Source organism: Canis lupus, chromosome 9 (genome assembly GCF_003254725.2).
Source record: "Canis lupus dingo isolate Sandy chromosome 9, ASM325472v2, whole genome shotgun sequence".
Lineage (NCBI taxonomy): Eukaryota > Metazoa > Chordata > Mammalia > Carnivora > Canidae > Canis > Canis lupus.
Window position 1 is genome coordinate 25,037,936 of NC_064251.1, and position 17,147 is coordinate 25,055,082.

General features: G+C 37.3%; 1 protein-coding gene across 3 annotated transcripts in view; it reads left to right on the plus strand.

The window, feature by feature from the left end:
- The window catches only part of NPEPPS (aminopeptidase puromycin sensitive), a 106,076-nt gene that overhangs the window by 5,072 nt on the left and 83,857 nt on the right, over nucleotides 1–17,147 (plus strand). For 2 of the 3 annotated variants that reach the window (XM_025439715.3, XM_025439713.3), the window contains exon 2: nucleotides 10,392–10,476. In XM_025439715.3, the coding sequence (XP_025295500.1) occupies nucleotides 10,392–10,476 (85 nt within the window). Of the gene's footprint in view, nucleotides 1–10,391; nucleotides 10,477–13,224; nucleotides 13,342–17,147 lie in introns of those variants that run through there. The other variant, XM_025439716.3, reaches the window with a different exon arrangement.

Here is a 17,147-nt window from a genome sequence, read left to right on the forward strand (position 1 = left end):
TGGGGGGGGGGTGGCCGCGGGGCGCCGGGGCCGCGCTGCGCTGTCCTGCTGCTCTGCCGGGCTGCGCTGGGGCCCGGGCCGCGCTGCGCGGAGCGCCGGGGAGCTGGCGGGCCTGCCCGAGAGCGCCTCCACCACCGCCCCCCGGCGAGCACACCTGTGCGGCCCCCTCCCCGGGCCCCGGCCCCGGCCCCCGCCCCCGCCCCCGCCCCCGGCCCTCCCGGGCTTGCTAGTGTTCTGGGGGAGGCCAGAGGGGTCATCGGCGTCCACGCTCTGTCTCCACCTCCTGACTCAGTGCTTTTCTCCGGGTCCCCCTACGCCCCACGGAGGACACACTGGAAGGGGGCGGTCATCTGGGACTCCGGCCCCGCGGCGCGTTAGCGAGGAGGGGAGATTCGACCAGGGGGGAGAGGGTGAGAAGGAGAATGCTAATCCCAGGCAGCCTGGCCGAGTTCTCCCCGCCTGCTCCGGCCGAGGGCTGGGTTTCCACGATGATCCGCCCCCTCCCCCTTCCCCTTCCCCTCAAGTGACAGTGCAGCAGTGACTTTGTTCTTTCCTAACCTCTAGAGAAGCTGAAGGAGGACCCCCCATCTCCGCTTTTCCCTCCCATCTTCCTGGCTTTTGCAGCCTGTGAAGCAGGTGGATTTATTGTTACAGCAGTGGTTGCTTAGCAGTACTCTCCTCTGAAAGAAGCTGCTAGTTTTAGCATACCACTGTTGAAAATATTCCATTACTCTTCATTGCAGTTTTTGGTGAATCATGCTTCCCACCCCCCCCACCCCCCGCACCCCCAAACATTGTCTGAAGTACTGTTTGATTTTGGAGACTCTTTGTACCGATGCCCTACAAAGGTCCCGAACAATAGACATCTGTGACATACCATGTTATATGATGTATTATGTGAAGTCTGTGATGAAAAATGGGAATTATTTAGTAGTTATTTTCTAAAAGAATAGTGGTCAATCTGTTCTGTTTTCATTTCTTTCTCTACTGCAGTCAGAGAGGAAAAACCAGTAGGCCTCAACCGTAAAAAACAGGGTATATATAGCAGCGAAATGAAAGAACTGTACAGTGTTGGAATGAATTGAAAGTTTGAAATTGTCTTTGAAAGCTGAGTACTCAGATTGAAAATATGTCTGAAAGTGTAGAATTACAAAGTACGCTGTCATATATGGAGTGCTTGTGTGAAAGCATGAGGGCCCTAGGTTCTGGCTGCATCAAAAGGCAAAACTTATCCCTTGGAAAGTCAAGTGATTTAAAAAAAATTCCATTAAGAATATGAATCAGAATGAGTGTATCTTTGGTCTAAATTAGGATTTGAGAGTGTTATTTGGGAGACTGTTTGTTTAAGCCAAGTGACTAGAATGTTTGATATATATTGGCAGGGGGCAGATGGGAGGGATTGTAAACAGTAGTGTGTCTTGTGACTTGGCAAACCTGCGGGAAGAAGGACCTCTGATGAATGAGTTCGCATTATATGAGAAGACTTAAATGTAAAAAAAAAACTTTTTTTTTTTTTTTTTTTTTTACCTCTTTAGTTGGGGTCATGGGTTCATACTTTTGAGAGCTGTATATTTTTGGGAAAATTTTTCAGGAAAAAACTATCCATGCAGGTTTTTAAGTGATTATTAGGAAGTGACGGTTTTACTTAAGTGTTAGGACAGGACAAGATACAGTGACATGCTGCTTCTCCTTATCCCTTTTCTACTTGTTTTTCCAAAGTGATGAGAAATATGTGAACGGCTGCTTTGGGTCATTGAGGGAGTACATAGTAATGTACTAGGTATTAACAGGGAATTGTTAATTTGATACAAGGAAATAAATCTTTTTTAGTAATAGCTTTTCAAAGCAATTCTTTTCAGAAATTCTTTTCAGGCTATGGCAACACAAATGAAAGATGGTACGATAGTGAATTCTAACAGATTTTATTAAAGAATAATTGGACTTTTTAATTGTATACATTGCCGCCTTTGAAAGAGTAAAGGAGCAAATGTTGGTAAAAGTTAACATTAGTAGTAAAAAGCATATATTTGTGTTTTTGAGATCCATGGACTGGAGCAATAAGTTTAAATTGTGGCATTAGATGGTATCTTATTGTGGAAATCTAAAAATGTGGACAGGACTATATCTCTAGAAATCTAGATTTATAACTGTTACTGGATCAGTTTCCTAACAGTTGGGAGTCATATTACACAAAGTATGCAAGTCTCTTGGTTGCTTTAGTTGCAAAATTTTATGATAAGCCCAGAGTATTTGTACAGGTTACATATTAGAAACTTAGTGGATTTTTAACCTGGTCTGGGGTGTGCACTCCTGGGGAAGGTGAAGAAATTAGTCAGTGTGCACTGACTTTAAAAGTAGTTGCCTTTTACATAAGTGAGTGTGGTCTAGGTCAGCAGGTTTTGCAGAAGTGTTATCATAGGTCTAGAGAAAAGGGACATTCTCACTCCTCCCCCTGCAGCCCCCTTTACATTAGGACATTTGAGAGCAATGGATTTTTGTAGCTGTTTTGAATTGTGACTCTCTTGCTTTGTGGATAATTAATTAAAAAATAGGTAAGATGTTTATGTGAGTGGCTACAATGCCTTGTTATGAGTGCATTGTGGTTTATACAGTAATTGGGCTTTCTCTTATGGAAATATTTAATCTGTGCCAAAGAAATTAAATTCATCCTTCAAGGCCAGAAGTCAGGATATAGTAGACAATCCCGGGCCTTTGCCAACAAAATATTCATGTTGGTGATGACTAAATTGGCACTTAGAGGAGAGTTACAGATATAGTAGTTTGTTTGGCAGGCTAAAACTTGGCACCTAAATGGATGTTATTGTCAACCCGATGTTATGGAATTTTCTGCCCAAATTTTGCATATTTTCTTCTTTTTTTAATCTTTTTTTTTTAATGGTTTATTTATTTAATGGAGAGAGAGGGAGAGTGTGAGTATGTGGGGTGGAGGAGGATCAGAGGGAGAAGGAGAGAGAAACTTGAGCAGACTCTACACTGAGCATGGAGCCCCATGTGGGGCTTGATCACATGATCATGACCTGAGCCAAAACCAAGAGTCGATGCTTAACAGACTGAGCTACTGAGGTGCCCCTTGCATATTTTCTATGCAGTCATTTTGGTTGTTTTTTCATTATTGAAATAAGTGGTAAAATTAATAATTTGTGTAGTATTGTGCTAGATCACAAAATGGTCTTATGAAATTAAATTTGAAAGCTTGGTGATAAGAAATTGAACTTGTTCAGATCTTCTAATGTTTCTTATGTATATATGAAGAAACACCTCAATATAAGAAACTTTTAGGGACACCTGGGTGGCTCAGTGGTTGAGCGTCTGAGTGTGATCCTGGGATTCCAGGATCAAGTTCTGCATGGGGCTCCCTAAAGGGAGCCTACTTCTCCCTCTGCCTAGGTCTCTGCCTCTCTGTGTCTTTCTGAATATGTAACTGAAATCTTAAAAAAAAGAAATAAACTTTTATATGTTAAGCTTTATCTACAATCATCTGGCAATGAATTTTGCAGTGAATTTTCCAGATAAATGAAGCTTACTTACCCTTTGAGGCACTTAGACTTTAAAAAATATTTACTGATTTGGTTGGAAATATTCCAAAAATGTATTTTTTTTAAACTTTAATTCCTCATAATCTAGGTTTGTTTCTTCTTTTTTAAAATACTGGACATCATTCTGAACATCTGTCATTGATACTTGACTTGTAACCACAGATTACCCAAAACTATGCACTATAATTTATTAGTTTCATATCTGTTCTTTATTGTTTTTTTTTTTTTTTTTTTTACTGTTCGCTTTTTACTTCTTGCAGCTTATTGTGCCTTGTTGCTGCCTATTGTGCCATTTATTCCTTCTTCTAGCTTATTGAACTTGATCTGAGGAGGTATAAGTAACCAGATAAAAAGCTTGTCTGACCTTAAAAAGAAATTTCTAAGTGAAGGTTTGATGGACTTTCTTCTGAATGAAGGGAATGAGCTTTATTGTATGGACTTTGTATCATCTATTCTGGCTTTTATATAGTCTTTTTTTTTTTTTTTTTTTTTAACTTCCGGGTTCTAGGTAATTGATATTGTCCAGTACAACCTGGACAAATACGATCTTGAGTAGTAAATTATCTATGAAACTTCTCTGAACTTTGCTACATAAATGAGCCTATTCTTATTGTGAGGTAGATCTTACTGTAATCTGTATGTGAATCAGTGGCAAAAGATTGAGTCTTCCAGTGGCTGTTTTGTTGTTAACTGAAATTAGTTCTCCAAATCTTGGCAATTCAGTTTTGAACATCATTCGAGTATGTAGTTCTCAGTTTATTTAGCCACTGGTAACTACTTTAAGATTTTACTTTAAATTAGGGAGTATTTTAGAAATGTAGAAAAGTAACCTACCACACATGTTTAATAGATATTAATGTTTTCCTTCATTTGTTTCAGACTGTGCTTGTTGTTTTTTGGGCAGTAAAATGTCACAGATAGCACTAAAATCCATTTCAATCTCTTCTCACCCCCATCCCAAAGGTAGCTTCTTTTTAGGTATAGGTATTATTCCTATATATAGTTTTAAAGTGTTTTTTTTTTTTTTTTTAAGATTTTATTTACTTATTCATGAGAGAGTCACAGAGGCAGAGACATAGGCAGAGGGAGAAGCAGCTTCCTGCGGGGAGCCTGATGTGGGATTCGATCCCAGCACCCCGGGATGCTGGGTGACCTGAGCCAAAGCCAGATGCTCAACTGCTGAGCCACCAAGGTGCCCCTATATTTTTAAAGTTTTATTGCATATATAAGTAGCCACAAACAATAAATAGCAATGTTCTGTATGTTTAAAATTTTTATGTTAGTAGTACTACATTTGACTTTCTGCAACTTGCTCTTTTCAATGTCTCTTTTGTTAGAAAACTTGGCTCAATTTGTGTCTGCTAATTATTTGCTCCTATTGTCTTTAGAAATTATAGCCCTGTTCCACAAAGGCAATGATTATTACCAAATTTTAACGATGAAATAGCTTGTAAGGCAAAGTGACTCAGGCTTCAGGCTGACTGGTATTTGGAGTTGTCACACTGGAGATTTTCTTTTACTAAAATCTGAGGGCCTTGGCAATCAGAGAAAAACCTCTTGGGTCTGATAGTACCTGTAGATGTATTTCTGAGTGATTGTAATAAAGATTCATTCAGGAAAAAAAGTTCTCTCATATTCTTGCCTTCCTAGCTCAAAGGAAACTTCCATTGTAAAATTGTTACCAATAGTCAAATTGCCTCTTCAGTAGAGCCATTACTTAGTGTTTGGTTCGGTTGAAGTGTACAGTCTTTTTGGGGCTCCAAAAAGACTTAACCCTGGGTTTGAAACAAGGAAACACTGTTATTTTATTCCATTCCATATATTGTATCAGTTGACACAAAATACATGTCAACTCGAACATTTTGCTTCTACTTTAAGTTTGCATACTGTGAAGATCTTAATGCTGAAATTCCTTTGAATTGTTACCTGTATATATTTTTTAAAGATTTAATTAATTTATTTATGAGAGACACAGAGAGAGAGGCAGAGACATGAGGGAGAAACAGACTCTGCAGGAAGCCCGATGTGGGACTCAATCCTAGGACCCCAGGATCACCACCTGAGCCAAAGGCAGACGCTCAACCACTGAGCCACCCAGGTGCCCCTATTACTTTTGATAGTGGAACACATCACTAACATGATGATGTTAATATGTGAGAAATCATGTACTGAATCATCAGGTCAGTGCTATTGTTGGGAAAACAAAAGAGCAATGTTATAGTGTGGTAGTCAGGCACTTAAGTCCATGTAGGTATCTTAAGTCTGTACATGTATAGCTGACATCCAAAGTACTATGTAATATAGCACATAGTTTTATTCTATTTTTATTTTTATTTTTATTTTTTTTAGCACATAGTTTTAAAATTTTATATCATTCTGATAAGCACTTTATAAATTGTTAGATAAATGCTGTTAGATGATATTCAGAGCAACATCTTTATGATTACAACGTGTTTAATCTTAGTTTCTGTGTATGTCTTTTTTTTTTTTTTTAAGTCTATGCCCAACGTGGGGATTGAACTCACAACCCTGAGATCAATAGTTGCATGTTCTATCAGCTGAGCCAGTCACATGCTCTTCTGTGTGTGTGTCTTAATAACAACATCTATTAACTGATTACTGTGAATCAGGCACTAAGGGCTAAAGCAAGCACGTTTATCCTGTTCAAAATGCATGTCTAATATAAGGCAGAGTATACTGTCAGATTTAAAAAATTTGAGTAGCGTTCTATTATTAAGGTAAGTATTTTTATTCCTTTGGTTCTTCCCTCCCACCCTTCCAGAAATGGCAGTATCTTGAAAAAAAAAATTAGTAGCTATTCAACAAGCAGCTTAATTCAGTAGTATAAACAGGTGGGTTTTCCCTAAACACAGGAGGAATTAGAATGTACTTATAAGTGGATGTTGTAGACTGTGCCTTTCCAAAGTATACACACACTTTCCCTCAGAATGCTACAGTAGTAGTGAGGTAAATGTCATTTGGCATAATGTGTTGTACAGGTATCTCGACATTGACTGATTAACTGCTTGGCTATCATTAACTTCACTGTAGATGTTGATGGATAAAAATATGGTTGCTTAGATAAAGACGAAAATGTGTAAGTAAACTGCTATTATCCTGTTGGCATAAACTTCAAACTCTGGAAGGTTTTTACTCATTTTACTTTTTGGAGACACCTCCCTCCACCCCACCCCAGGGTCATTAAGTGCTTCATTTCTCTTTGTTGTTGAATTTTCTAAAAGTGAATTTATAAATAGACAAAGGGAACTTTTTTGTTTGTTGAAATGTAATGCTATAAACATCCAATTGGGACAGAAAAGTTTTAGTGCTGTTTAAGAATGTTCCTGGTGAAATAAACAGTGTGAAGGATTATTACCACTTAACAAATTTATTTATTTATTTATTTATTTATTTATTTATTTATTTATTTATTTATTTATTTATTTAAAGATTTTCTTTTAAAGTAATCTTTACACTTACCTTGGGGCTGGAATTCAGCAATCCCAAGATCAGGAGTTGCATACTCTACTAAGGCAGCCAGGTGTGCTTACCACTTAAAAAAAATTTTTTTTTAAAGTTCATTAAATGACATTTTTTTAAATGACATTTTTGTTTAGAAACAGAAGGATTTATGAAAACTTTTTAAGTTTTAAAAAAGATTTTATTTATTTATTCATGAGAGACACAGAGGCAGAGACACAGGCAGAGGGAGAAGGAGGTTCCATGCAGGGAGCCTGATGTGGGACTCGATCCCAGGATTCCAGGATCACGCCCTGGGCCAAAGGCAGGCACTAAACTGCTGAGCCACCCACGGATCCCCCAAAGGGTTTTATTTTTATTTTTTAAAAGATTTTATTTATTTATTCATGAGAGACAGAGAGAGGTAGAGACACAGGCAAAGGGAGCAGCAGGCTCCCCGTAGGGAGCCCGATGTGAGACTCGATCCCAGGACCCTGGGATTAGGCCCTGGGCCGAAGGCAGGTGCTCAACCGCTGAGCCACCCAGGCATCCTGGGTTTTATATTTTGTTATTTTTTATGTTTTTTTCTGGGTTTTATTTTTTAAAGCTAAGCGCTACACTCAGTGTGGGGCTTGTCCCCAAAATCAAGAGTCTCATGCTTTACCAACTAAACTAGCTAAGTTCCTGGAAAGGATTTTTTTAATGGAGCCAAATGTTATGTGTTAGTGATTTTGACAGTTACAGGTTTACTAACATACTGTCTATAATTTAGGTCGGGTAATTTTAGTTTGAGATTAATCATGTTTATTTGTTGATTATTAATAAAATGATTACTCTTTGGTATAGCTTTTTCATATAGATATTAAATTAAATTAGTCCTATCTCCTTACCTAGTTCTCTGTTCTCTTAGTGATCTTGAGGCACTATTGACCTACATGTGGGTTTTATTCGGACTGCAGTGATATTGCAAATTTTGTATTAGTTACCATCAATTACAATTTGGAAAATTGCAAATGAAATAAGAAATTTGTGACTTTTTTTAAAAAAGCAATCTCTCTGTCTGATGTAGGGTTTGAACTCAGACCCTGAGATCCAGAGTTGCATGCTCTACCAACTGAGCCAACCAGGAGCCCCTTTGACTTTTTTTAATTGGAAGACTGTCCATACTAAGTCAGCTTTTAAGTATAGCAATAATGGGTTGGCTCCACGCAGTGGTTACCGCCCCCTTCCATTATGCGTAGCCTTCACCTAGCCTACTCTACTCACCCGCTTGGCTGTCTTCTGTAGACATTTGTTTGTGATTTAGGACATCTGTACTTATTTAATTTTTAGATTTTGTTTATTTATTTATTTTGGAGAGGGGGGAGAGAGAGCTCTCGAGTGAGCAGGGAGGGGCACAGGGAGAGGTAAGGGGGAGGGAGAGGAAGAAAGAGCTGAAGCAGACTGCATCTTGAACAGTGAGCCTGATGCAGCGCTCCATCTCACAACTGTGAGATCATGACCTGAGCCAAAACCAGGAGTTGGATGCTTAACCAACTGAGCCACCCAGGAGCTCCAGTATTTTTATTTTAAATTTAGGCCATTCAAATGAATGATCTGAAAATGAATTTGAGGTTCTGTTTAATGCAACAAGTATATAAAATCAAGTTTACAACCAAATTGAAAAATAGGCAAGGGTTATGAATGAACAATTTGCAGAGGAAAAGCAATGACCTATAAAAAAAAAAAGGAAAGAAAAATGAAAAAGAAGAGAAAGATGCTTAACTAGTGTTACTAGTAATCAGGGAAATTCTAATTAAAGCAACAGTGGGGCATGCCTGGATGGCTCAGCAGTTGAGTGCCACCGGCCTTCAGCCCAGGGTGTGATCCTGGAATCCCGGGATCGAGTCCCACATTGCGCGTCCTGCATGGAGCCTGCTTCTTCCTCTGCCTGTGTCTCTGCCTCTGTGTGTGTGTGTGTGTCTCTCATGAAGAAATAAACAAAATCGTCAAAAAGATTAATTAAAAAAAAGCAACAGTGAAATACCATTTAATGCTTATAACTGTCAAAACTCTTCAAGTCTTTGGGCAGCCTGGGTGACTTAGTAGTTTAGTGCTGCCTTCAGCCCAGGGCATGATCCTGGAGACCCAGGATCGAGTCCCATGTCGGGCTCCCTGCATGGAGCCTGCTTCTCCCTCTGCCTCTCTCTCTCTCTCTCTCTCTCTCTCTCTCTGTTTCTCATGAATAAATAAATAAAATCTTAATTTTTTTTCAAGTCTTTTTGAGGATGATGAAAGTGAGATTTCTTTATTCTTTGCTCATGGGAGTGTTAGTTGAAACTAGAGCATAATTGGGATATTCTTGGTAAAGAAAAATGTGCACAAAAAATCATGGACCAAGATATTTATTATAATGCTATTTTAAATAACAAAAGAGTGGAAATAATCTAACTTCCTTTAGGAAGGAAATGGATAAATGCAGTTCACTTATAGAATGGAATTCTATATAGGAGTTAAAAATAATGAATTAGATCTGTATCTGTCTGCATTTATCCATTTCAGAAATATGGTGAAAAAAAAAAGCAGGTTGCAAAGGCTATATATACTTGATACTATTTGTATAAAATTAAAAACATTGTTTGCTGATATATATATATATATAGCAGAAGTACTATATATATATATATATATATATATATATATATATATATATATATATACACATAGCAGAAGTACTATACCTACATGAGAAAAAGCTACATTAGCCTTCGGAGAGTGGTTATCTTTATGAATGAGGAAGAGAAGATGGAGCTTTCATTACAGCTGTTTTTTTTTGGGGGGGGGATCTGAAACAATACAAAATCTTAAAAAGTTTATTTAATCTTGGTAGTGAGTCTTTAGTGTCTATTACATCCAAAATGTTACTTTGGTAAGAGAAAACATTTAAAGAATGTTTTATGAAGTTTTGACATGGTTTATAATATCATTTTTCTTCCTCTATTCTTACAGAAGGTCTTATGATGGGTTTGATGTATAGGTTGAAATACATAATTAGTTGCAACATATGAAAAATGCTCCTAATTAATTTGTAATTTTTTAAATAAAAGTTTAAGTAGAAAAAATTGCTTTTATTTAGCTCATTGGCCAGATTTTTAAATTTTTAAAATGCTTAAGTGTTTATTGTTGCTTTTAATATAATTTGGAAAATGTGAATCACCTTGGAATACTTAAAACTACTTATTTATTTTTGCCATTGATCTATAAATACTCAGTCTAGGTTTTAGTGATGTCTGGGTCTAAAAAAATTCCCTGTGACATACATTAGGCCAAGATGAAGATGCACATGTTATTAACCTAGGCTATTTCTGACACTGCTGGTTTTTCTTTTCCCCTTAGGTGAGGCAGGCAACCAATCAGATTGTGATGAATTGTGCTGATATTGACATTATTACAGCTTCATATGCACCAGAGGGAGATGAAGGTAAGAGTTGTTTTCCATTTAATTTGCTGTCTGTGTGTGTATGATGTGTGTGTGGTGATATATACATTTGCAGATTAAGATATCAGTTTTTGTTGCTTTAGAAATAGGAAGCAAAAAAAAAAAAAAGAAATAGGAAGCATTTTTAGATGTTCATGGGAAATATTTTAATAATCTGTACTATGAGATAAAGGAAATGCCACAGTCTAATTCTGCTTCAAACATTAACATATTTTGTGATGCTAGGCAGATTACATTTTCATAAATGTAAAATGAATAGAATACCATGCATATAAAGCTGGAGGGTTATTTTTTTTAAAGACTTATTTTTTTTGAGAGAGAGAGAGCATGAGCAGGAGGGGCAGAGGGAATCCCAAGCAGACTCCACATTGATTGTGGAGCCCAACACAGGGCTTGATCCCACGACACTGAGATCACAACCCGAGCTGAAACCAAGGGTTGGTCACCCAGTCTACTGTGCCACCCAGGTGCCCTAAGCTGAAGAATTATTTTAAAAATAAGTGTTTTGAACATGAAAGATTGGTTCATCAAATGGCTTAGTTCATATGAGGTTTTCTTTCTTTCTTTCTTTTAAAGATTTTATTTATTTTTTCATGAGAGACAGAGAGAGAAGCAGAGGCATAGGCAGAGGGAGAAGCAGGCTTTCCACAGAGAGCCCAATGCAGGGCTCCATCCCAGGACCTCGCGATCATGACCTGAGCCAAAGGCAGACACTCAACCACTGAGCCACCCAGGCACCCCAAATGTGGTTTTCTTAAAGTGTTTTTTCCTTCTTGAACAATAGATTAAATTTGGGAGAATGAATCTTACTTATAATCGAGAAAAAATATTTGCCTTATGGAATGTGGAGGTTAGAAATTAGATGACCAAGTTAGTTACATAGTAAGAATATGTTAAAAAGAAACATTACATAGAGTGTGTGGGAACTCAGCATCTTTAAAATGAGAACTATTTTAGACCTTGTAATTACAATAAGGATTAAATTGAGTAGTCAGTTTTGGCCTGAAATCTTATTCCCATATAAGCTACATTTTAAAAAGTTGTCAAGTTTGGCATGAACTTACAAGTAAATTGGAACTGGAATTGCTTTATATTTTTGACAAAATGATTTTTTTGGTTAGTCTCCACTACTCTGAGACTTTCTCTTAGAAATCTTTTCATTTGATGTCAGGGTGCCTGGCTGGCTTAGCTAGTACAGCATGCAACAGTTGATCTCGGGGTCGTGAGTTCAAGCTCCACATTTTACTTAAAAAAGAGAGAGAGAGAGAAAGAAAAAAAGAAAGAAAAGAAAGAAAAATTCTTTTTGATATCAAATAAGTTAGAAACTTGACCTTTTAGTTCACATTTTGTATTTGCTCTTTCCCCTGTCTTTTACACTGAAAGGAAGCATATAAGTAACTGGACAATATTTATTTCATGAATTTTTCGTAAATTATCTTGTCTGTAGAAAGACCAAAAAACAGTAGCAGTTGAGCAGATTATTGCCAAGAAGTACTTATGTTTGATTGTTTGTGAGATCAAACTGCTGTGATTTTTAAGTTAGAGGAACAGATCCTTCATATGGACTTTGAGTGAGTGCCAACATTAAAAAAGTTGTGTGGTAATAAAAGAGGGATTATTTAATTTCTTTACCTGTGAAGAAAAATACAAGCACCTTAGCCAGCATATCAAGACAAGCTTGCTTTGTTGTAGGTAGAGAATAAATTTGGTATAGTTTTAAAATGGTGCGCAGTATGGATAGGAAGATAGTAAATACATGTGCGTCCCTCCATTTGGCATGGTTTCAGCTCAGGTTTGTTTTTATCTTCCTCTGCTAAAATGCCAGGAAAGAATTCAGAGAACTCAAATGCTTTGAGTGTGCATAACTGAATGGTGCCAAGCCCATAATAGTCTGAATATCAAGGAAGCAGTGTTTGTGTTCTCACTAAGAGGGTCAGAAGAGAAATGAAAGCTTATAGAAGTGAAGGGGATTTAGAGAGATTCATATAAAACATTACTGTTTTTTAGGTACATAAAATATTTTCTTCAAAACTAGCTAAGGTATATTTTTCAACTCATTTCTCCTGTAGCAACGGGAAAAACCTAGATTCATGTGTAAGCTCATCTAATTTTAGAATATAAGAGAATGGGAAATTATATTAATGTGGAATTTTAAGGTTTCAGTCAGAAACAGATTTGGCCTTCAGACACATACACAGTGTAATTTAACCTTGGGCAAAGTAGCATTTCTTGATTTTTACCTTATGGAAGAGTACAATGTGTTGTTTCTTTAGAAATTAGTAGTTGCAAATTTGACTGCCAGCTCCTTCCAGGGCTGTATGGTTTGGCAGAGGAATAATTGAGTCAATAGGAAAAGTACCATTTTTTAACCCAGCTAATCTCATCTAGTACAGTACCTATTCATACTTATGATTGCCTTCTGCAAGACTGAGTTACACATCTGTAGCCACTAAATCGTGGTACTTTCAGGTAAAATCAGAAAATCATTCGAAAGCACCAAATTGCTGCTGCTTTGTGTAAGTTTTTAATTAATGGAAAAAGCACCATCTTGTGATTTGTGCAGTGACCCAGAAAGACCTATTGGCATATGTCTCTTTAAACAAAGGCACTGCCTTTTCAACAGAAACAATTTATTTTAAAACCTAATTGAGATATTTGTAATTTTTAAAAAATGAGAACTCAGTAAGAAAAACGGCTGAAAACTGTTTTTTTACTGTTCTGCACTTCAAGGGTTGGTGAAATCACTAGCACTTAAGCCCCAGTGCAAGGAGTGCACCTCCCTACACAGTGCAGGGGTTAGTATTGTCACCAGCTTCTGCAAGAGTGCCTGAACTCAGGTCCTGACAGGTAAAGAGACTTTTAATTTATCATTAATAGATGGCTTGGGCATAACCATGTAGAGAATGATCACTTGAAAAGTTTTGTACCAATTTTTCCCTTAGTATTCTCTGTCAGGTGTGTTTGTAGCATTAGCTGTGAAGGAAAAAATTTTCCCTATTTCATACAAAGTTCTAATTCATAGCTTCAGATCCACCAGCATCTCCTTGGCTTATCCATATAAGGCATGTAAATTTTAATAAGGTTATTCTTGAAGTAGTTATATTTTTCAGCTTGTGCAGATGAGCACATGTATGTGTTTAATGAAAGGATAAAACCACTTAGTCAGAAATACTGCCAAATATTAATAATTTTGAGGAAAACTATTAATTTGAGAAAAATGAATGGTTCCTCATACTTGATCATAAGTCTTTATCATAAGCTTCAGTAGGGCTTTATAAACCTATCAGTGATATATATTTTGTCATGCAGTTAAGTGTGGGTAGGAATAACATTAATAAACCACCATCTCTTTGCAATAGAGTTGTTTTTGTCATCATGCATGACTAATTAAGTGCTGGCCCTTAAATCTGGAAAATTGAAGAGGAGAGAAAATAATCTTTTCTTTTTTTTTAAAGATTTTATTTATTTATTCATGAGAGACACAGGGAGAGAGAGGCAGAGACACAGGCAGAGGGAGAAGCCGGCTCTATGCAAGGAGCCCGATGTGGGACTTGATCCCAGGACTCCAGGATCATGCCCTGGGCCAAAGGCAGCACTAAACCACTGAGCCACCCAGGCTGCCCGAAAATAATCTTTTCTGATATAAATGTATTGAAATATGGTACAGAATTTCTTTTTTTTTTAAAATTTTTTTATTTATTTATGATAGGCACACAGTGAGAGAGAGAGAGAGGCAGAGACACAGGCAGAGGGAGAAGCAGGCTCCATGCACCGGGAGCCTGACGTGGGATTTGATCCTGGGTCTCCAGGATCGCGCCCTGGGCCAAAGGCAGGCGCTAAACCGCTGCGCCACCCAGGGATCCCGGTACAGAATTTCTTAAGGAGATTTTAAATGAAAGGAATCAAAGTATAAGTTTAGCTATACAAATAACAATATAGAGTAGGGGGCCTCAAACCAAAGTTACTATTGGAATTAAGCAAATAACAAACATGAATGAATTGAACTGGATGTAGGAAAACAAGAAGGTTGGGACAGAGACCAGACGGAATAGTGTATGTCTCACATAAATGTATTCAAATTTTAAAGAACTTCTCTAGCCAACGGAACAATTTTTTGAGCTGTATTGATTTCAGTTGAATTTGTAACCTTTCAGGGAACTGTGGTGTATGATGCATATTCATTATCACTTGGAAATGAAGATAAGACTTGAGCCTAGATGTTTTGTTAAAAAGAGTAAAACCCTTATGAGATTTTTCTAGATTCTTAATTGAAACTGATGTATAATATGCCATATTACTATCAAATATATTCAGCAAATTATTTTAACTTGCTGTATATATTCCAGTGGTATATCCTTTTTAAAGATTCAGAATACCTCTTTTTAGGTAGCTTTTAGAGTTTTTCGAGCACTACAGTGACTCTGTGCTCTTATTTTTATTTTATCTGCTTTATTTACAATTCCTGAGTATATTGAGTTTTGGGGAATTTGAACATAAAGTTTATTATGTGCTATTATTCTTCTGAAAAATGGGTATATTAATACATAAGTTAACCATTATTCCAGGCTATATTGAGGAACCAGATATTTTCCCAGGTCTCTGGTAACTTTCAGGGCTTTCTGTTTTTTGAATTAAATGGTGATTTTATTTTTTATATTAAAAACTTCATTTTTCAGAGCAGCTCAGAGTAAAAAGTACCTCTGTACTTTTTCCTGTCTCCTCTCCCCTTCCCTCATTATCAATATTCTGAACCAGAGTACATTTGTTACAGTCAGTGAACCTATATCAGCACCTCATTAGCACTCAAAGTCCATAATTTTTTTTTAATTTTTATTTATTTATGATAGTCGCACAGAGAGAGAGAGAGAGAGAGAGGCAGAGACATAGGCAGAGGGAGAAGCAGGCTCCATGCACCGGGAGCCCGATGTGGGACTCGATCCCAGGTCTCCAGGATCGCACCCTGGGCCAAAGGCAGGCGCTAAACCGCTGTGCCACCCAGGGATCCCCCAAAGTCCATAATTCACGTTAAGGTTCACTCTTGGTCTTATACAATCTTTGGGATTCAGCAAATGTAAAATCAGATGTATTCACCATTACAGTATCATACACAGTTGTTTCACTGCTCTAAAGATCCTTTGTTTATCCAACCCTCCTTCCTAACCCCTGGCAACCACTAATCTTTTTTACTGTCTCCATAGTGTTGCCTTTTCTAGAATGTCCTATAGTTGGTGTCATACTGTAATATGTTGCCTTTTCATTTGGCTTCTTTCACTTACTAATAATGCATTTAAGTTTCTTCCATGTCTTTTCATCATTGCTTGAGAGCTTATTTCTTTTTAGCTCTGAATAATATTTCATTGTCTGTATATACCAGTTTATCCATTGACCTATTGAAGGACTTCTTGGTTATGTCAGGTTTTGGCAGTTATGAGTAAAGGTGTAAATATCCATGTGCAGGTTTTTGTGAGGATGTATTTTCAGTTCCTTTTGGTACATACCAAGGAGCATGGTTGCTGGATTAGCATCCATGATAGGAGTGTGTTTAGAGTTGCCTAGCTGACTCAGTCAATAGAGCATCCAACTCTTGATCTTGGGGTTGTAAGTTCAAACCCCATGTTGGGTGTAGAGATTACTTTAAAAAAATGTTCATTTAGTTTTGTTAAGAAACTGCCAAACTGTCTTCTAAAATAGTGGTATCGGGCAGCCCTGGTGGCTCAGCAGTTTAGCGCCGCCTTCAGCCCGGGGTGTGATCCTGGAGTCCCCGGATCAAGTCCCATGTCGGGCTCCCTGCATGGAGCCTGCTTCTCCCTTTGCCTGTGTCTCTGCCTCTCTCTCTCTCTGTCTCTCATGAATAAATAAATAAAATATTTAAAAAAATAAAAAAATAAAAAAATAAAATAACAGTATCATTTTGCATTCCCATCAGCAATGAGTGCAGTTCATATTGCTCTGCATGCTCCCAAGACTTTTTTTTTTAAGTTCACATCATCTGTGAACAAAGACAGTTTTATTTCTACCATTCCAATATGTATAACTTTTATTTCCTTTTCTTGTCTTACTGTGTTAGCTAGGACTTTTCAGTGCAATATTGTAAACCAATGGTGAGACATCTTTGCTACATTCCTCATCTCAGCTAGAAAGCTTAGAATTTCTCACCATTAAGTATGTTAGCTGTAGGGTTTTTGTAGATGTTCTTTATCAAGTTGAAGAAATTCATCTTTATTCCTACTTTGCTGAGAGATTTTATAATGAATGGGTATTGGATTTTGTCAAATGCTTTTTCTGCATCTTCTGATAATTGTGTGATTTTTCTTTTTTAGACTGTTGATGTGATGGAGTACATTAATTGATTTTTGAATATTAAAACTGCCTTGCATACTAGGATACATCCCACTTGGTCATGGCATATAATTCTTTTGATATATTGCTGGATTTGATTTGCTAATATTTTGTTGAGGATTTTTACATTTATATTCATAAGAGTTATTGGTCTGTAATTTTATATGTCTTTTGTTTTGATAATATGGTAATGCAGGCTTCGTAAAATGAAGTAGGAAGTATTCTTTCTGCTTTATGCTGTGGAACAGAATGTAGAGAATGCATATAACTTTTTAAATGTTTGGGAGAATTCACAAGTGAACTATTTGGGCCTG